The sequence below is a fragment of the Parasteatoda tepidariorum genome, chromosome 2 (genome assembly GCF_982258835.1).
Source record: "Parasteatoda tepidariorum strain Cologne lab strain chromosome 2, Ptep-v5.0, whole genome shotgun sequence".
In the NCBI taxonomy this organism is placed as follows: domain Eukaryota; kingdom Metazoa; phylum Arthropoda; class Arachnida; order Araneae; family Theridiidae; genus Parasteatoda; species Parasteatoda tepidariorum.
Window position 1 is genome coordinate 2,292,606 of NC_141756.1, and position 22,672 is coordinate 2,315,277.

Below are 22,672 nucleotides of genomic sequence, written 5' to 3' on the forward strand. Positions count from 1 at the left end.
GACATGCGTCATAAAAGTCAATATGGCCGGGGGATAAGCAAAATAATGATAAATGAGTACTTTATCAAGGGAAAGGCCTCGCACAAAAATTGTGCAATTGCTATGGATAGAAACTAATATTTCGAATTATTATTTTGCTGAAATATAATTTATCTCATTTTCTTTAAAACAAAATTAATACGTCATAGAAATTTTGAATGATCCCCTTTAAACGGGCGCGTTGTTGAATTCTATTCATTTCACCAGTCATTTAATTGAACTGCAAGCTTTTGACAAAAGTATATTTTGCTCAACTTAAGTATAATAAAGGCTCGCTTAAAAGTATAATAAAATATAAAATTTCAGAATAACTTTGTTCAGTTGTTTAAGAGTCATTTTATAGATGGGACATTCATGAGGTCAATATATAAATTGCTGCATTGAATAAGCAGAATGTCTATTCCCTCGTATTAATATTTAATTAAAATTTTTAATGGAGATCAACATATTCTTAATCAAAAATTTGAAAGCAGGATCTTAAAACAAAATACAGAAAATGTGCTTTTTAACATTTTTGTATAAAAATAATTTATTGGATTACTCAATTAACTTTAGGGTCAATCATAAGAGGAAAGAAACAAATCAATGACTGTAAAACTCTATCCTACAAGATTTGTTTGCTGAAAAAAATGAATGGGTCATAAAAATTTGACAGTGTAAAATTTACTTCGTTCAAACCATTGAACTTTGGTTTTTTTTCTTAGCATTATTAATGAAAGACCAAAAATCCAAATCTCTCTGAAAATTCACATTTGTATTGAAAGAAAACCCACACAAAAATCAGAAATATCGTAGGCAAAATCCCTGATATATGTTTTTTGTAAGTGCTGAAATTTACTTTATAACTCTTTTTTCAGACTTCACGAACAAAATGTTTGAACTGCTTCATTGTTTCATAGAAAAATATTAGGAAGGCTGGACTCTTCTTCCCTCCAAATATTTTGAGATTTTCTTTTTTAATAGGAGAAAGAAAGAAACAAAGTACTAAAAGTAAACTTTTTTCATATCCTAGCCTAGTATTTCGTTCTAGCTACTTTTTGTTTCTTCCAATTTTTCGTAGTTAACAAATAGATACATATTATATTTTGACACATAACGTGAAATATTTTTGTGTAGAAAATAATTCCTAACCAAGTTTTATCAGTTATACCTGTGCTGTTAACTTAAACTGGAATGATCTCTACAAATCAGAATTTAAACATATATTTATTTTAAATATACAGGAAAACTTTGATAGTCAGGAACTCGTTCATCTGAATACTTTTGTTAACATAAGCCTGTTCCGAATACTAGTGCATTCCCCCCCCCCAATTTTAATAATATGCTAAGTCAATATACGACGTCAATTTCAATAATATATGGTTCTTTATGTAATTTTTTAAAAAAATTTTGTTAATAGGTGAAACTAATTGTTTTGGCAAGAAAATTTGAGTTGTAATTTTTTCATTTAAAAAAAAAAATTTTCTAGTGTAGTTTTATTCATCATGGTTTCTATAAACTACTATAACAAGTATCGAAACAATTTATTGTACAGATATTAAATAGAAAACAGAATAGGATGAACACTATAAATGAAAGTTTACCTTTATTCGAATCGATTACTAAAGATACTCTCACTCCATTGTCTGATGATGGCACAAATCATTTTTAGGAATAATTTTTCCCATTCAAGCAATAAAGAAGCTCTGAGAGAGTGTGCTTGTTTAGCATTAACTTAAAAATCCCCGAAGCACAATAATGTAGAGGATAAAAATGAAGTGATGAAGGTGACCCATCTTCTTGCTTGATTTGCCAGAGTTGTTTTGTCTCCGTACAATGATGCAAATTCTTGCCGAAATATTCAATCCTTTTCAGGGTACAATCTGTCAGCATGTGGCAATGAATGTATAGCCAATACTTCCCTCTTGTAACATTCAGCATTGATTTTAAACCCTTTTATCAATGACTGCTATTTGACACTCAAACCATTGAAGAATTGTTGTTCTGAAACCGTAGTACAGTTCGAACATTTTCAGTTATATCATCAAAGGAACATACAACATTATTTTTAGCATTATAATTTTCTTCTGTGCAAAATATTTTCTCATCAGAAAAGATTATTCTGTCAACACTTTTGCTACTGAGCTGGTTCAACAAGTTCTTACATCTTTGCAATCTTTTTAATTTCTGTGCAAACCTTGAACTTTTCTTTTGAGACAAGGGCGAAAAACCGGGTATTCATTTAATGTAAATAGCACAGTTCTACGTTCTCTTCTGCAACCATTTTATTAGCATAGCGTTGTGGATCTCTTCGTATCTTTTCACTTTTATCTTTCTTTTAATAATTTTAATTTCTTTCACTCTCTTTTATCTATTTCTCTTAATTTCTATACTTTGATATAAACTGAGCAAGGATGAACAGACCTGGATATCTTTACAGCTATTAGTATCCAATAATCGACATACAGTTCTCTACATATAAATGTTCATTTAAACCCAAAAGATTTTAATTGCTTAAAGTTTCTACATGCAGAAATTCTGCCACCGAAAAGTTGCTAAACTGCAAACCCTTTCGATTTTATTTTTAAACAGCGATTTTATTTTTAAACCGACTCAAAATATTTCATTTCAAACAAAAAAAAATAGTCTGCACTTACAGAAAGTGCCACTCATAGGAATAGATTAGGATAATTATTTCATCACATGACTAAAGTTAATTCCTAATTTTTGGAGTGAAGAAAACACATGTTCTTGAGAGAGAGAAAAAAAAAACAAAAACAGAATATTATAGAGTTGATGGAATCGATAGAAAGTCTTACAAAGGAAAATAAACCAATGACATCAACTTTGAAAACTAATGAAATCAGTTTATGACTTGGAATTACATGCGGCTTTGTAGGAATGATATATCAAGAACTTTAGTCAGTGTTTAAACGTCAAATGAAGGTAGAGAAGTAAAGAAACAAATATGTGCAAAGTGGTTTAACCAATAGTTGACAGAGGAACAAGTTAGAACAAGAAAATAACAATGGGGAGAAAAGAAAGAGGTGAGAGAGGGTAAATAGCGGAAACCCAAAAGTGTAACAGATTAAATCAAAATATTGGTGGAATACTTGAAAGATCACTAACTAAATTATTAAAATGTTTCAAAATATCGAATGACATCCAGTTTGGAAGATGAAGAGCAGAGCTGAATGATTTTAGTAGAAGAAATCAATACATGAAGAAAAACTGTGGTCTACAGCGGCAGACCTGCCAACTCTCCTGCTTTTAGCAGGAGTCTCCTGCTTTTGCCTCAAATCTTCACCCTCAGGCCTTCAGGGTGTTTTCTCCTGCTTTTTTCTATTTAGTGCAAGATAGAGGGAAAAAAACAACAATTTGTGCAATTTCCTTCCCAACTTGTGCTTCAGACCATACTGGGCATTTATTTAGAAAAACTTTGCCCCATAGCAACATCACTAAAAATTATGGTGAGTGTGAACCAAAACAGCAGAAATAACCAATGAAATGGCAAAATCGGAGATATCTTGGACACCATTAGGCAAAATGTTTTTTCACTTTCTATAGATGCCAGTTTTTTTTTTTAAATAATGCTAAATCAGCAACATCTGCAGTTTTAAAACAGTAGCAGTAAAAAAAAATTAAGAAATGCATTTATAAAGTATTGTATTCATTATTGACATATTTTGTTAGTTTTGAACTTCTTCCTAAATTTGAAAAAATCAAAAGGTATGTTTTAATATAATTCTATAGAACCTTATATTTTATAGTAAGAACACGTATCTTTATTAGTCAGTGTCAGAATCTTATTGTGGTCTATTTTATGTAATGTAAATAATATATTTTGAAATAAACTTCTTGTAGGAAGTGTGAATCAGGTTTAATTTTCAATATTGCGCTATGTCGTGATACCGAAAGAGTCTCCTGCTTTTTTATTTTCTAAGGTTGGCAGGTCTGCATGAAGGTAAAGAACTCTTCATTGAGGAAAAACTATCTAAACTAGGGTTGGGATTTTTGGACGCCCTAAACTGGTTTTGTACAGGACATGTGGGCTTTACTGTCTTAATCTGTCCTAAACTGACTAAAAGTGTCCAAAACCATGAACTTTGGTAAAAGGTAAAAATTCTATTGGTGTCACCTTTGCACACATAATATTAATAATTATATATATTAACAAATATTTGATATTTTTTATACAAATTGCTTTAACTGATTAAAGGAAAATATTTATAACTTTTGAAGCTCCACAATTCACTGAACTACTAAAGTCCTTATCCTTTAAATATGAATAACATGCTTTTAATACTGATAAATTACGTTTTTGAATAAGGATAAATAATGCAATATTAAAAATAATAATAAACTTTTTTAATAAAACGAAAACTTGTCTTCATTTTGTTTCATTGTTCCAAAATTAACCTTTTATTTTCCACAATATTTTTTTAAAATTGAGACATAATTTGAATAAAAGGGTTTTGGACAGGACAGTTTAAACCATGGATTAAACCATTCTGTCTTAAACCTTGCCAACTCATAGTGATAATAGTCGGAAAAAATTTTTAATGGCAAGGGTATGCAAATTTTTACATCATTTTATATTGCAGAATGAAAAAGTTTAACCAAATTGGTCAAATAGTCCCTGAGAAATCAAATTTTAAATATATGACTTCATTTTTAATATAGCTTGGCACTAATTAATTAGCATATTTGAGGTCAACCCCATTTACCATTTAGATTGATCCCTGGTATATGAAGATCTGATCATTAGATCAAAATCTAGTCAGGGTGTTTTTATTTTTGCACTTAGTCTTCACACATCTTGCAAATCAAGTCCAAAGATGCAGTTAAATTGGTACTAAATTATGCTTTCTATAATTTAGGGATGACTAATTTATTTTTTTGGTGAGCTTAATTGGAGCGATTAACTAGTTATTACAAACCAAACACTTTACTTTCACAGTATTTAACAATAATAATTTTGGAAGAAAATAATAAAGATAAAATATTTCTTAGCAAAGCACATTTGAATAATAATAGTGATAGAAACAACTGACTTTTAAACTCTTTCTTTTCTAACACATTCTATTACAATTTCTTTCATTAACAGAACGCGCCACAATCATTATTTTGATGTTATATAATCGCTGACTTGTCAAAATTGCTTTTCAAACATAATTGATATCGTCTTAATAACATCTTTATTTATAGCATTTTCTTTTCTGGCAAAATGTTTTTAAGATTTAAAAACATTTTTTTAAAACAGCTTTTTTTAAAATAAAACTACTTAAAAAAGAACATATATGCAATTTAATTTTAAAGAGTGAAAGAAAAAAAAAGAATAAATATTGTTTGACTTACATTTTGAACTTTGCCTCCATTTCCTAAAATACAACAGATGGATGAAATTATTATTATTATGAGATGAGAAATCAAACAAAATAATTAGCTAGAAATGAAACACTACAAATAACTATTTTTAATGACCACAAAAACAATTTTCTCTCTACTTTTGAGATACAAAATGAACGTCAATATGAAATTCTACAAGTTACATTTCCTCCTATTAGAAAAATAAAAACATATTTAAATGTATGGAAATGAAAATATGTTAAACAATTTACTAATTTTCATTAGTTATGATAATTTAATATTTTATTGAAGATTTCAAATAAAATAATGACAAACTTTTTTTTTTATTCAAACCACATAGCTGCCAACATGTCCAGTCAATTTTACGGTATAATATAAATTTCACGATAACTGTTGCATAATATACTAAATAATTTACATATAGGGAACTTTAAGAATTTTTATTGTCATCACGATAGAAAGAATTTATTACACTAATAACTATAAATGTTCTACAACATTTTTCATGTACGATTGACGTTAAATAAACTTAAATTTGAAATGTGTTTTATTATATTAACTCATACTTTTAAAAAGTAATAGACAGGTAGTTTATAACTGATAGTTAGATTTTTTAATAATTTTAGAAGACGGTTCTCAATAAAAATAAACTGAAAATTTTTTAAACAAAAAACAAAACAAAAAACTTTTAACTGATTACTACAAATGAGGCTTGCTTTAGTATGTATTAGTAATACTTATTTAAATATTCAAGCAAGCAATAAAATTGTGTAAAAATTTTATTTCAATAGAGACTTTTTTTTTTTTAAGGAAACTTACTTAATTTTAGGGAATTTTTAGAAATGTACAAAAACCAGGAAAAACTGAGACAAAATCCAGTAGTCTCCATGAAACCACAGATACAGTCATATTTTTAAAACTAATTGCGCAATTAAAAAAATTTTTACCCACTCATGAAACTTGTTTATCCAAAGACAATTTCCTGCAAAAAATTATTTTTAATAATTATTTATTATTATGGACGAAATTTTTTTTATTAGGAGCCATCATTTTTTATACCATAATAATCCACATATTTTTCTATTGTGAAATCTCAAGCATTAATTTATTTTATTAAGTAGAAGCTGAGAAAAATTTAAATTAATTATTTGTAACGAAATATTTGGTGACAATGAAAAAAAAATTTAAATAGAGCGATTAATGCCTAAATGTTGTAAACTTACAAGCAACTTGCCTTATAAGCATAGCGTACATTTCATTCATGATTCTTTGCTATTCTGATTTGATATCACTCTTTTTAATAATAAAATAAGATGTTTCTTTTCATGGCATTGGCTAACTTAGATTTAATTTAATAAAGACATTTGAATAAAATACTATATATTAAAAAAGCCAAGTTTTATAAAAACAAGCATCTGATAGAATGTGGCTATGCATCTGCTTTTTTTTATTTTGATTTTAAGTTGATTCATTCAATAATTGACACAATATCAATAGTAAACACATGTATGCATAGATTTGGAATAACATATTAATCAGTTTCTAACAGTTCTATACGGTGATAGCGGAGATGACAAGGGGCTTTCAAAGGTCTAAATTTTAATTAGAAGGATGCAATTTTTTCAAGAATATTGGTTAAAAAGTTTTTTTTTAAAGTATTTAATGCCCACTTGTTGTCTTAAGTTGGTTAAAAAGTAAAAGTTCTGGGTGCAGTAAAAAATTATAATTAAATTGAAAAACTTTAATACTTTAATTTTAGTGAATTTCTTAACTAATCTATATTAACCAAACTTCCGCATATTATTTTTAAAAAATATGCACAGAATAACTTCGATTCTGGACTTTCCCGTAAACTTGACTCTGATCAATAATCAATTAAAATTTCTGCCAAATTCCAGGAAAGACTTAATTGTTAAGAAATCATCTGTTATAATTTTTTTTATAATGTAACTTAATACTATTTAACTAAAAAAATATATCTTTATTCTATCTATCTAGTAAGTTGATAATTGAGTAGATCAGTAGATTAATATAAGCTGTACTCTGTAGTTATATGGGTTATTATTGTAGTTATTCTCAATCAGTTTTAATCTCATGATTGAAACTGTTTGCCAATTTTAACGACAAAACACCGAGTACAATACTTACAAATAATAATATTTATACAATATACAAAATAATGCATTTAAATGTGTTTTAATCAAAACTTTTTATTCACAATAAATCAAAGTTAAAAAGAGAATAACGCAACGTTCGCAAATGGATAAGTTCACCCATTCTTTTATTCCAAAATTTATGATTACGCACATTTGTAAAATTCAATTACCCATTAAGATAATAAAAATGCAATACTATGAGTAAATGCATTATATTCTAGTTGTAAATCTAATTATGATTGCTATCTCAAATTTAATAACTTGGCATAATATATTTCGATATATTTCTTGGCCAGGTAGAAGATTATGGCCAAGATAGTGTTTGATTTTTATAAATTACCCCGGTCAATTGGAAGCGAGTCCTACCTAGAAGTGCAACCAATTAGAAGCGCAATCAGCGTACTGTTAGGGGTGGGGGTAATAATTGAGGCAATTACTGAGCACAGTTCATCACTGCGCGTTCTATAATACAGTCATACTTGAAGGGAGAGGAGAAAAAATTCGAGATATCGAAAATCGCATGTTATCGATGGTAGAATAAAGAAAAATGCTCTTTACATACCTTATTTACTATTCCATATTTATTCTAAAAACACTTTTTACACCTTTTACACTTTTCAATTGTTGTTTGCTTTAGAGATGTGTAAGTAAGTTTGTCTATAACACTTTCTAAGTGGACTATAGCTTTAAATGTCTCCTCTGACATATTCGGCTGCCTCTCAATAAATCTCCTTACAGTGTCCACCGCAGAAAGTGCTTGTTTGTTAGTAACATTGAGCGGTAAATCTTCGATTTCCTCATCCTCTTCTTCTGTGATAGTTCACAAGAAGCTTTTGTTTGAGCGATGATATCATTGCCATCCCACTGACTGCATCACTGTTACTGCATCATCTACGTTTACAAAATCATGCAATTCCTTGTCATCAAGCTTCATGAGTCCGGTCAATCTGTTCCAATAATTTTCGGTGTAGTTTTCAGCAAAATTAACGATATTGATTCTTTGACTACTTTTGTGATCGTTAATGAATCCAGACTTGAAGCCATTCATTACCATAAAGGAAGACACATCATTCCATGCCTTGTCAGCCATTCTTAAAATTTTTTATTTTCTTGGAATACTTTTTTAATTTTAGAAAAAAAATTCAAGTTATCGAGGGATTAGAAGAAAAAAATTCGCGAAATCAATTTTTTTTTTAACATTGAGTGTATAGGAAATTTGAAGAGAATTTTTTTTTCTTCTTCGTGAAATCGAGGTTCGACTGTATATGTTTCAAAATTATTAAGTAACTTAATAATTTTGAAATACATAACTTATATGAATATATAACTTATAAGAATATAACTTAATGAAAATATAAGTTTTATAAAAAGAATCATTACATTTTCCAGAAATAAACTCTTGTGTATCAATAATCATTGTCTGACACGGTATTGATGTTTCAAATTCAGCATCTCATACAAAGAGTATGGAGATGCTGGACAAATGGAGAAAGCTGTCAAAAACATAGTTAAAATTTTCATAAGTATGAAAATATCTCAGTATCTGATATATTGTCTTGAAGTCATAATTTTAAAATTGAATTGCTTAGACATCACTCTGTTTCTGGAGGCGACATTGCTTGGATACTTTTTGGGACTATCACCAAATATGTATAGCTTCCCAGCCCCAAAATTTAAGATCCAATTTTTTAAAAACTTTGTGTACTAATTCTATTTTGAGGATCTAAATATGTAAAAAAAATTATATGTTTAACCAGAAAAAGAAAGTTTTTGTGTCTGACTTTATAACTTAATCAATAGTTACCACAAATTAGTTTATTTGAAGTCACCGATTAAGATTGAGACTTAATATGTGAAAATCCGATCATTAGAATAAAAGTTATTCAGGGTTATATCTTTTTTTGTGATTCCTATTTCACGGTATGAATATTTTATTAACCAATTGAGAAATTTCCTGCTATTCCTAATAACTAGATTAAATATTAGTCATTTAACTTAAGGGCATGATAAAGGTCTAGTTATCATACATAATTTTCATTCTAAAATGTCTGGTAAAGCAAACATTCTCAATGCGTTCACTGATAGACTCTAGACTGATAGAGATTTTTATCAGTCAAATTCAAAAATTTCATTGTTTGAACTTTGTCTCTTAACTAAACTAACAATAAAAGTAGTTTCTAGGAATTTCTATAAATGTCTATTTTTTTGCTTTGCACCTCTGTGGCAGAATTTGTTTGGGCTTTCTGCGACAAACCTCTCTAAAACTAATATCTTTCTGCAAGATACTTTGAATTACATATTACTAAATTTGAATTACAAATATACATATTACTAATTAAATTACTAATTAGAAGCATTGTTCAAAAAAAACCTATTTGGATAAAATAAAATTGTATACATATATGTTTTTTTAAATAAAAATGTAATTTTTTTTTTTAATTCTAATATCATGGGCGATATTCTCATATTTTGTAAAAGAAAAACACCCTAATTATTTCCTTTTTTGTAAATCATCATCACATCAAAAAATAATAATAGTGAATAATAATTAAAAATCATGAAATCCGAAAAATTCTAGGAATTCTCCAATGTTAAAATATCCTACTAAGGACAGAATGGTAAATAGATAAAATCTAAACTCAGCAGTTTTTTAGTAGATGACACCTGCCATTTATTAGAAATCACATGAAACTAGTAGCTAACGGTCACCATTTTATTTAGAGATGAATTAAAAACAATGTAGGTTTATTTGTTTGTCTGTCACTGTGAATGATTTGAAGATTATTAATTTTTCATAGTTTCTAATTGCTTAAAAAAATTTTTCAGGTATATCTGATAAGACTTTTAGCTATAATTTCAAATTATTAAAAAAAGGTTTTGCATCACATTTAAAACAAGTGTTTGTTTGTTTTTGTTTTTTTGCAAAATAGTGTTGTTGGATTAATTATGTCCCCTGAGATTCTCACGGAATCTCTTTCCATTTGGTTTATTACCTAACTTCTTTTATCATCTAGATCAGGGGTTTCCAACTTACATAAGGTTGAGGGCCACTATTAAAAACACCAGTGAACTGGCGGGCCGTAACTTTGTCAAAATCTTATATGACTGTGGAGAATTAAGAGAAATTAAAAAATATTTAAGACACGAGCATGCACAAAAATTTACGTAACGCTTCCACCCACGTCAGCAGATGATATGTACGAGCTAAGTAATACGGTCGCTTTACTGCAGAGCTCTGTTTTTCCTTTTGTTGCCTGTTTTAATAAAATGCTGATAATTTTTTGATCTGTCTAATTAATTAAGAACCTCGGTGGACATCCTTTGGACAAGAATAAGTAAGTTAAGCGACATAGTGGCATCTCTGCCAGGATGTGCATCGAATTGTAAAAAATCAACTACGCAGTAAGAAGAAACCACAATTACGTAAGCATGGATGCGTCAAAACAATTACGAGCGGCTTCACAGACAAGTGTTATAAAAGCATTAAATAAATTAGAAAGATTAATATGATCTAAGACACCGGATATCATTGAAATAGAAATAAATTTGGATACTTTAATTGAAAAATTTAAACAACCACGTGATACTCAAAACTTACACCTACGAAACATGCAAGTTGCAAAATGCTCGGAGCAGGAGTACAACAATGAATTTAAAGCTTATTCTAATGTATTTAAGGATCTTTAGGGATTATTGAAGTGGCCAACGATGAAAAGGTAGATAATGTTCATTATTTGCTTCATAGACCAGTAGTTAAGGAAAATTCTAGTACGAAAATAAGGCCGGTTTTTAACGCATTAGCAAAGTCGGCCGGAAAACCATCTTTAAATGAATGTTTGGCTACTGGACCAAACTTAATAGAAATGATCCTGTCTATTCTTAATCGATTTTGTAAGAATTTTGTGAGTATATCTGCGGACATTGAGAAAGCATTTTTACAGATATCAATATGGGAAAAAGAAAGAGACTTTTTGCGATTTTTGTGGTACAGTGAAGACAATTCGGGTGAACTTAAAATGTATCGGCACGGAAGGGTAGTTTTCGGAATTACCTCAAGTCCTTTTTTACTTGCCGCTACATTGTGTTACCATTTAAATCGAGTTTCTGAAAATTTAAATAGTACTGCAAATATTTTTAAATAATCATTTTATGTAGATAATTGTGTAACTAGTCTAAGTACAGAAACTGAAGCTCAAAATTTTATTTTAGAATCACAATGTATAATGTCTCAGGGTCATTTTAATTTAAGAGATTGGCAGACAAATTTACCTGAATTATGTGTTAAGGATTCATCTATTACGAAAATTGCACCAATTTTGGGACACGGAGAAAGACACTTCGTCATGTAAGATTGAACGAGCAGATAATTCTGACGAATTAATTATGAAAAGACAAGTGTTAGCTGTGGCTCATCAGGCATTTGATACAATCGGTTTTATGGCACCGGTAATGTTATTACCTAAGTTAATTTTACAAGAAACTTGGAGTTTAAAAGTTAAATGGGATGACAAACTACCTGATAATTAGATTAGGAATTTAAATCTTGGTTTATGCAATTACCTTTGCAACAGAACATTAAGATTCCAAGATGGTTTTGTCTCGATTTGTCAAATACCTTGATGAGTCTACATGTGTTTTGTGACGCAAGTAAGCTAGCTTATGGAACTTGTGTGTTTGTAAGAGTTGAAAGTACCAATGAACCTTTTGTAAAAGTTAATTTAGTGCAAGCTAAGAGCAGAGTTGCACCTCTAAAGCCATTGACAATACCAAGGCTAGAGCTTCTTGCATGCTGTATTGGCTCTAGATTGTTAACAGATATAATTAAAGATTTGAATCTTGACAATATTGATAACTATTGTTGGACAGATTCAACAACAGTTTTAAGTTGGATAAAACGGGAACTCAAATGGGGTATTTTTGTTCAAAATCGTGTAAAAGAAATTCGTTCTATGACTTCTCACACCATGTGGCGTCACATTCCCGTATCTCTTAATGCTGCCGATCTTTCTTCGCGAGTTGTTCAACTGAGCAGCTTATTGAACGTCGTTGGTGGGAGGGGCCTAATTGGTTGTATGAAAACGAACTAAATTGGCCAAAATCCTTTAAGACCCCAGATGAGAATTTAGTCAACTCTGAACTGTGTAAATCTGTCGTAAATTTAAGTAAAAATGATAATGTTTATGATAATTGGTATTATAAATATTTTTCTTCATAAAAGAAAACTGTAAGTATGATAGCTTGGATTTTTAGATTTTATAATAATTGTAGAAACTTAGATAAGAACTGTTCTAAATTTTTGAGTGTAAATAAATTGGATATAGCATAGAAAAGTCTCATTCTTTTGATACAAAAGGACAGTTTTACAAGCATCAATGATAATAAGTTGAAACAATTAAGGCCATTTTTAGATAATGATGGCATTATCAGAGCTAAAACTAATTTAGTTTTACGTAAAGATAAATATAATTTCATTTATCCAATTATATTACCTAGTAATCATCCAGTTGTCAAATTGTTAATTCTTAATTGTCATAAAGAACTTTTACATGCTGGTACTACTATGATAATGTCTCATTTAAGAGAAAAGTTTTGGATTTTGAAAAGTTGTAAAATTATATGAAATTGTATAAGACAGTGTGTAAAATGTTTAAGATTTAATGCTACAAAATGTAATGTCACGCCTGGAATTTTGCCTAAAGTTAGAGTTAATGATGCATTTGTTTTCGAAATTGTAGGCATAGATTTAGCCGGACCACTATATCTTAAGGATGGGAAAAAGTCTTATATAGTATTTTACACGTGTGCTGTGTACCGGGATATACATTTAGAGTTAGTAACTCTATTAACTATGGAAGCCTTTTTTCAGTCTTTTAGACGTTTTATTGCGCGCAGAGGAAGACCATCGTTAATATATTCCGATAAAGGAACAAATTTTGTTGGTGCGCAAAAGATTCTTCATCCGATAGAACGGGACAAGTTAGCTTCAAAAGCTGCAGAGCATGAGATACGGTGGAGGTTTAACCCTCCTTCCGCCGCCTGGTGGGAGAGGTTAATACAAATGGTGAAGCGAATTTTACGTAAGATATTAGGACGCTCTTCCTTAAATTATGAGCAGTTGGTCACAATTTTGCGTGATTGTGAAAGAATAATTAATACGAGACCCCTCAACAATGTATCGGAAGATGTAAACACCGTTGAACACTTTGACTCCAGAAATGCTTCTTCATGAAATACCTTCTTCAGGTGTTACAGACATCGATACGGCAGATAAGGAAGGCTTAAGTAAGAAAGCTAAACATCTCCAAAGAGTAAGAGAGTCTTTAAGAAATAGGTTTAGGACTGAATATTTAGGCCAGTTACGTCAACAAACTATAAGAGATTTTAAGGATAATCCTTTAGTGGTCGGTGAAATTGTTTTAGTTGAAGATGCTAATAAAAAACGTGCTTTTTGGAATTTAGCTAGAGTATTGAAATTAATTCCAGGTCATGATGGCAAAACAAGGCTTGCTCTCATAAAGACAGAGAATTCTGAGTTTATGAGACCTGTCCAGAGACTTTATAGATTAGAAGTCAAAAGTTAAATGTTTTTGCGAATTTTTATGTGTATATGTTTTCTGTTCAAGTTATATGTATGTCATATTTGTGTGTCATTTTATAAGTTTAAGTGCATTTCATTTTATAAGTGTTTCATAAGATTCAACTTTTGAGTGTAATTAAGATTAATTAAACTCAAAAGGTGGGAGTGTATGTGGAGAATTAAGAGAAAGTAAAGAATATGTAAGACGCGCGCATGCGCAAAAAAATATTTAACGCTTCCACCTTCGTCAGCAGATGATATGTACGAGCTAAGTTATACGGTCGCTTCAATGCGGAGCTCTGCTTTTCCTTTTCTTGTGTTTCTGTTTTAATAAAATGTTAATTTTTCGATCTACCTAATTAATTAAGAACCTCGGTGGACATCCTTTGAACAAGAATAAGTAAGTTAAGCGACAAGGACTCTTTTATGTTTGAAGGAACAGTAAATATTACTATCAGATTTTTATCCAGTTGTTCAAAACAGAAGTATTGAATTACAAATAATAATAAATATTTTCTTGAATAAATATTTTCTTGGATACAAAACCTGAGAAATAAATTTATCTACACCGCTGGTATGTTAAATTTCACCTGAAGAAATGAGTTTTTTTTAACGAAAGAAAAGTATTTTATACCCATATAGATTTTTTACTACAATTGTCCGCAAAAAAATGACAACTAATGTATTTTAGTTTGGGGGCCACCAAAAAAGGCTTCGCCGGCCGCCAGTTGGTAACACTGATCTAGGTCAAGCTTGTTCGTCTTTTTTATTATTGAGAAAAGTTACTTTCTCTGAGAGATCAAAACAAATAAGACTTTTTAATCTGTATAATTTACGAAGAAAATAAAATGTTTATTTCACCACGAATATCTTTTCACTTCAGTTTCTTGGGATTAATTATTTCAACTTGCTAAGTTGCTCATAATTGATCAGATTTAAAAATTGACACTAAAAGAATTAAAATATTTTTAATTGAAGGACATCTTTGCGTGCTTAACTGCACCTTATACTCACTTACCCAAAAATGTTTCATCTGAACTTGACATTTATTTTAAGATCTTATTAAAATGATCCTTAAACTACAAAATGGTTATTGCTATAACAAATGAGAAACATTTGTTTAAATTGAAAAAGTTAAAATATGCAAGTTTCATTTTGCATCACTAAATAGGTTCAACTTCATAGTGGAAAATTTATTAGCTTAAATATCATTCTAATAAATGACCATACAGCTTATATGTTTTTCATTTTATTCTGCTACTTCTACTATTCATTTGCTTATAGAAAAACATTTTGTTATTCATAATAAGACTCACCATCCTCATAAGGATTGCAACCAAGAGACCAAGATTCAGCATTGTTTTCAGTGTTCACACCAAGAGCTAGATCTAAACTTCTATTCACATGAGAATTAGACAGGAGATCCTAATAAGAAAAGAATTACCATTTAGATTTCTAACAAATTAAAAGTTTTTAATATTGCCCATTGGAATATATCCTATACCTGGGTTAAACCTTTATCACATTCAGTTTCATATAATGCATCATAAGGGACATCTCTGCTGCTGTCTGTAAAAAGTAAAACAAATTTAATAAAATTTAAATTTGAAAACATAAATTGCAAATGAGTCTCAAAAATGAAAGCAATTGAAAAAAATAATAGATATTGAAAAATAAATGTATGATGCAACTGTTGAAAAGAGTAGTCAAAAACTTGGGTGAGAAATGCAATACTAAAAGCACAAATATTATTATTTAGATTTATTGCAGACATAATGTATATATGACATAATGTAACTAGATTTTTTCATCAGTGATGCTTGTTTGAGTTTTACCCTTCAAATACTGAAAACGAATCAAATGAAATCAACAACACTTAGAAATCATAACGTTTTTAATCCTGTATAAATCTGAAAATTTTAACAATGATTATGCAAACGTAATTTCTCAGTTAATAATTAAAACTGGTCAAAAACGTACCAAAAATTTTTCTAAGTGTTTTAAAATTTGTAAGTATCTTGAATCTGTAAATATCTGAAGTAAATATAAAATATGTTCTAAAATAACTGACTATTTCTTGACAAAAAATAAAATGAAATGAAATTTTTTTTTTATTAACGATGCTGGCATTTTTCATTAAAAAGTAGAATTCAGGGTTGTGGTTTTGGACGTCCTAAACTGGTTTTGGACAGGTCACGTGGGTTTTACTGTCCTAAACTGGGTAAAACTGTCCTAAACTGGGTTAAGCTGTCTTAAAGTGTCCAAAACCTTGAATTCTGGTAAAAGGTAAAAATTCTATAGGTGTAACCATTGTACACATAATAATTACTTGTATCAATAAATATTTGATATTTTTTATACAATTTACTTTAACTTATTAAAAGAAAATAATATTATATAATAGGAAAAGGTTTACAATTCATTGAACAACATAAGTGAATACCTAATCCTTTAAATATAAATATGCTTTTAATACTGATAAATAATATTTTTGCATAAGGATAAATATGGCAATATTAAAAAATAATAATTTTTCTTAAAAAAAATACTAAATTTGTTCAAAAATTAACCTTTTATTTTTCACAATATTTTTTTATAAAAATTTTATAATTTCTGCATCACAGGATGATAAAAAAGACATCTATTTTTAAAAAAAAAATTTTTTTGAATATAAATTTATTAGTTTAAATTGAAAATACAAAATAACTGAAAAATGTATTAACAGTATTGAAGGGCATAATATCAGCTTCAGTTACTGACACTGGTGATGTATCTCCACTATGCTAAAAGAATTGAGCATGAATGAAATAAAAGTATTCTTGAATAGTACTATAGATAAATAAACCTGTTTATGACGAACCAAGCACTTAGTCCCTAATATTTTAACCTGTATGGCAAGGCCAAACTTCAGTTATGTACTATTGAATGAGAGGACCAATTGAACTTGATTACTGATTAATCTTCCTTTGTTTAAATTGAAGAGTCAAACAATATTAATAAAACATTATACTTTTAAAAACAAATATTCTCTGGTATATTTAATTATCAATATGTTATTAGTTCTATGTTTATTTTACCTCTTAAATATTGTTTAAAATTGTGACATAATTTGAGTAAAAGGGTTTTGGACAAAGGGGTTTAAACCAGGGTTTAAACCGTGGATTAATCCATTCTGTCCTAAACCTTGCCAACAAAACAGATTACAACAAAAATTACAACAAAAAAGCGCCATGGGGAGTGCCAGAAAAAAAAAAACACTATTTTGATTGCAATTATTCCTACAAACACATCTATATCAGGTAGCAACTTCGATGCTAGCTTCAATAGCTGTCGTTAAATCATTTTCAGATAAATTATGTCCGCAATAATGGATCCAAAAGATATGCAGTGTGCTGAGTGAAAAGAGAAATCGTAACTGTTACTTAAAATTGATTTTACATACTTTTTTTTTAGGTCAAGGGTGAAGAAGGCGACTACTCACTTATTTTTTCACATCAAAGGTTTTTAAATATAATTGGGATTTCTGAAATAGAGAGTATTGCAGGTTGCATGCAGTCTGAACTTGCACTTAAAATATATCCAGTAGATGCCTTCGTACATTTGGAGACAGTGATATTGTGTCATATATAGCAGTAGTATAGCGGAGGGAGGGAAAGAAATCACCCTAAATAACTTTGATTTAAAGATCGGATTTGCACGTGTTAAATGTTGATCTTAATGGTTCCAGGAGGTAACTTCAAATATGCTAATTAGGATTTGAGCTAAGCATTCCCTACCTCGCCAAATGTGATAAAATCGTAAATTCTGCAAATAAAATTGTGTTTCGTCGAAAGTATTAGCAAATAATTTTTTTCGCTGGAGAGAAATTCAATTTGCGTCAAAATTAACAAATCAGTATTTTCAACTCAATTACAGTAATTCTTGGTAGATGTGTCGCATAACCAATTAGAATTGGGTCCAAATAATATAACCTGAAACAAATTACCGTAAAATAGTTTTCTATGGGGAAAAAATTAATCATAACACTTTTTTAAGATTTCCATTAGGCAAAGACTTTCAGAATACTGTATTTCACCTCAGTAACCTAATAAAAATCTGCTTAACTATCTAACTTAAGACTGATCAGTTTTTTTAATTTATTTTTCTAAGGAAAGCAACTCAATTTCAATTTTTTAAGAAGCAACTCAACTCTATTTAGAACATATCAAATCAATCATTTTGCTTAGAATAGCTTAAAAAGTGTAAGCATGAAGAGTAATATATTTTTTTTTTAATATTCTGTAGTTATATATTTTTGTTTGTTTTTTAAGAAAAGCAACTCGGGTCAGTATTAAGAAACCATTTTTGAATTTAAGCACATGCCTATACTTAGATTAGCATAAATACTAATCTAAGAACTATGCATTCAGATATAAGTAAGAGACCTTGCTAATACCAGCAAAGGCGTAGTTTGGGCTTACAGTGCCTGGGATAAACATTTTACGCACCCTGACATACATAATATATATAGATGATATGTCAGCTTTAGAGAGTACTTTTTGAGACTTATGAGTTTCTGTAAAACTAAATTCTTTCATTAAATTTTACATATGATCATTAATTAAATTTATCACAGCTTTAAATCAATGCAACTCAACAACCTAAAAACTTCTATCCGATTTTGTTTTAAGTTTTAAAAACAAAATTAATGAATACCATCCCTCTTTTTACAACTGATAAAACTTATTTAAAAAATTATTATGTGAATATTTTTAAATCTTTTATCGTGAACAATAGAATAGATTTTATTTCATAATGAGTTAATGCAGAGATAAATATTCATATTTACCTTTAAACAGTATATAAATTTAATTAAGCTAAAATCGCTATATAATCAATAAACATGAAATTAATTTAATGAAATTACCAGGGATGAACATCATTAAACAAATCACTCTTAATGTTTACATACATGTCAAATTAACAACAAGGTCAAACAAAGAGAAGCAATTTATATAAAATCGATTACAAAAAAATGCAGATTGTTTTGATCTTAGATCGGAAACTAACTTGAAAAACTAAGTAACTTCAAAACGTTTCATATTCACAAATTAAATGCTATGTATGTCATAAAGTTAAAAATAAGCAAATGAAATAAACATACCGTGACGATATGCTATCTTATTAAAGCAATTCTGAAACACTTCATATAAACGCATAGGTTCTTCGTTGCTTCCCATTTTTTAATCTTTTTATAACAAAATAGAGATCTAAGTAAAATATTCTTTAACAAAACATTGATCATCTATTTTGGCTTTTCGACCTCTGCAAGCAGAGGACGCGAGCACTCATGCTTTTACTAATATTTCAAACTCATTTTGTGTAATAGTCCATGCAAAAGATTTCCATAATAACAACAATAATTAAAATTATGAAAACAAATTTTCTTTATAAGTTTCAGACGCTTCTAATTCATAACTCAAAGAGATGTTTCTCTTAGCAGATCACAGTTAAGCATTTTTTTTAACACGTTTCGTTTTCTACTTGCTTCCGTTTCTTTGTTTGGAAAATTATTTTTCTTATAAAAGCGATATACTTTTTCGGTCATAGAATAAAAATAAAATTAACGATTTCTAATATAAATTAGTTGTAAATAGGAAATTTTCATTCTTAAATAAAGTTTAAATGAATAATTGCAAAAATCATTTAAAGCGGCATGGTTTTACTTTTTTGATTTGCGCCAAATTGATAAAGAATGTTCCTTCGCCAAAAGCGATAAATAACTCTACTTAGTTGCTCTCTCCACCACTTATACAAATTATTTCACTCTCTCCGCCCAACTTCGTTATTATCTCCGCCTCAAAAGACAGGATTTATTTTGGGTTTTCAAATTTGGAAATAAAACGTTTCATTTTCTACAACAAAACTGCAAATAAAAATTTTTGATGCTTCTTATTTATTTAATTTTATAAATTTTTCGCTTATTTTTATTTAATGCTAATGTTTATAGATGGTTGATCATGTAAAGTGAAGCACAGATGGCGCTAGGGGTTGAATTTCGTCCTAAGATTTCCGGGTTACCACTTTCGATTGATTTTTAAGTCTAAGCTTGAAAAAGAGCGCCATCCAATATTATTATACCTGTGGAGCTCTAAACTCGCAGCCTTCGAACAAACTAGGAAGAGAAAAATCACGTCATTTTGACGTCGCGTTTCTACTCCTAGGGAATAGAGCCCCTGAATTAGACCTCTGATAGTATAGGAGCCTTACTAGGGAAAACCTGAAACCTTGCGCTTTCGAACGGATTTTGCTAACGGACTACGATCTTCATTTTTCCTCCCATCTATCGGATGTCTTTCACCTAACAATTTTCTGGTGAAAGGAAAGCGATTCGAACGTTCGAATAGGATGCGTTTAACGCTGGGATTAAATTACATTTCCGATTTCAAAGATAATTTTTACCCAGATATTTTATGATTTTTTATAATCATTTACCTAGATATTTTATGAATATATTTCAGACATAATTTTTTCTCTCACAAATTTATTATTTCATATAATAAATGGATTAAATAATTAGTTTCGGTTTCTAGCAGAACTTATAATAAAATCTATAATAATCTTGCACAACTTTAAATAAAACGTGAAAAAAAAATTCTTGCTCCAAATTTTTGTGTATTCTTAGCCATACTACGTTTAGTATAATTAGTTTTTGCAGAACTTATAAAATCTATAATAATCTTGCACGACTTTAAATAAAACGTGAACATTTTTTCTGTTCCAAATTTTTGTGTATTCTCAACCATAATATGTTTAGTATAATTATTTCCGTGTTTTAATTAACTTTTATTTTAATTACCTCGCAACATTTTCAAAATATTTGCAGAAAAAAATGGAATTTTTTTCTTTAAAAAATTGGTGAGTTATGACTGAGATTAGTGCATAATAAGTAAAAAAGATTACTATAACTAAATCGTATATAATATAAATAAAAATTAGTATAAATTGTATACCTATTTTTAATTCGCTGTGCAATTTTCTATCAGAGATTTGAAAGAACTGAAGCTTTTAGAATATGATCGCTTTTGTAATTTTTATAAAGTAGTTGATTAGCTTAGATGCATAATTAAGAAGCATAATTTCATTTATTTTCACTTGTCTTTTGAGTTGGGTAGAATGCAAGTGGGTAATAAAAAGCATGGAATATAAAGAATGGAAATTTTTTCGATATAATCATTTTTGAATTATTATTAAGTTGCAGATAAATTTAGATGCATAATTAAGAAACATTTTTATTATTTTTTTTATTTTTCTGTTCATATTTTAAAATGCGAAAATTTCATCTTTTATTTTCTAAGTCAAAAAGATATTTTTACTCTTATATCAATAATGCCAAAATATATTCGATAATTTACTTTTTGAAAAATTATGTGTTATTTTTAGGAATAAACTTTGTTAAGATTAAAATTAAAAAAATTCTAAAATCACCTTCTTTAAATTTTTTTTGTTAGAAATAGCATTAAAAAAGCAATTGGATAAGAAAAACGTGTTAGAGTTATTTCTTAATCTTCTGTTTGACATTTGACCTTCTTAAAATAATTACTCCTTTAATAAAATGGTAAATAACAAATTTTAGGGTGGAAAAAAAGAACTTGAGCATTATTTTCTTTTCTGTTTTGAGATTCTCCATTAAGTATCAACTAAGTTATTCTAAAGATATTCACTTATATTTATTTGTTATTATTAAACTAGCGTTATTATGTTTTTATTCAAACAATACTTTAAATTATCTTAATGAATGCGATTAATTCTACTTCAAAAATTTTTTCCGAATTTATGCGACGTGTAAAGAAGAGAATTTCTTTTGAATTGCTTTAGCATAATTCATTTATATACAGAATGGTAAATCATTAGAAAAAAATATCCTGCGTCAACCAGAAAAACAATTGAGAGAATTTTGTTATTAAAAATGTGTGCAATGAAAACTAGTTGATATTTGCATCGAGTTAAACTACTAACACGAATTTGTAATAAAATAAAATCACGAATAATCCTTATGGCTAGACCTACAGCAATGGAAATGTATAACTAAAAGTTCTAACTCCCAAAAGCTCTAACAAAGTTCTCACAACTTGGCACCCTTGTCTTCTGAGTTGGATTCCATATACGAGCGTAATAAAAAGACCGGAATATAAAGAAAGAAAACTTTTTTAATAAAATTGTTTTTGAATTAATCGTTTTAAAGTTGCTGATAAATTTAGATGCATAATTAAGAAACCTTTTTTTATTATTTATTTCCTTAATTTTCATGTTCTCAATATTTCAAGAAATTTTTTTTTTATATTTCTAGTCACATAATTATAACATCGAAGTATACTCGAAAATTTGTTTTTTAAAAATTATGTAATATTTTAAGAAAAAAAATTGTTAAAATAAACATTAAAAAATTTCTAAAATCACGTAGTTTTAAATATTTTGTTTAAAAATTGTACTAAAAAAATTCTAGACTAAAGAAAGCTTTTTAGTTATTTCTTAAACTGTTGTTTGACATTTGACCTTTTGAAAATACTTA

General features: G+C 28.7%; 1 protein-coding gene across 2 annotated transcripts in view; it reads right to left on the bottom strand.

Annotated features, from left to right (window-relative positions):
* Positions 1–19,887, bottom strand: part of LOC107454559 (transcription factor 12) — a 79,179-nt gene extending 59,292 nt beyond the window's left edge. For both annotated transcript variants that reach the window (XR_015430470.1, XM_043047054.3), the window contains exons 1-4: positions 19,265–19,887; positions 15,626–15,690; positions 15,438–15,546; positions 5,377–5,399 (exon numbers count right to left, since the gene is read on the bottom strand). Coding sequence is in view for 1 of the 2 variants with exons in the window: in XM_043047054.3 (XP_042902988.2) it covers positions 5,377–5,399; positions 15,438–15,546; positions 15,626–15,690; positions 19,265–19,340 (273 nt within the window). In the remaining variant the exon portion in view is untranslated. The remainder of the gene's footprint in view (positions 1–5,376; positions 5,400–15,437; positions 15,547–15,625; positions 15,691–19,264) is intronic.
* Positions 19,888–22,672: the final 2,785 nt, after the last annotated feature.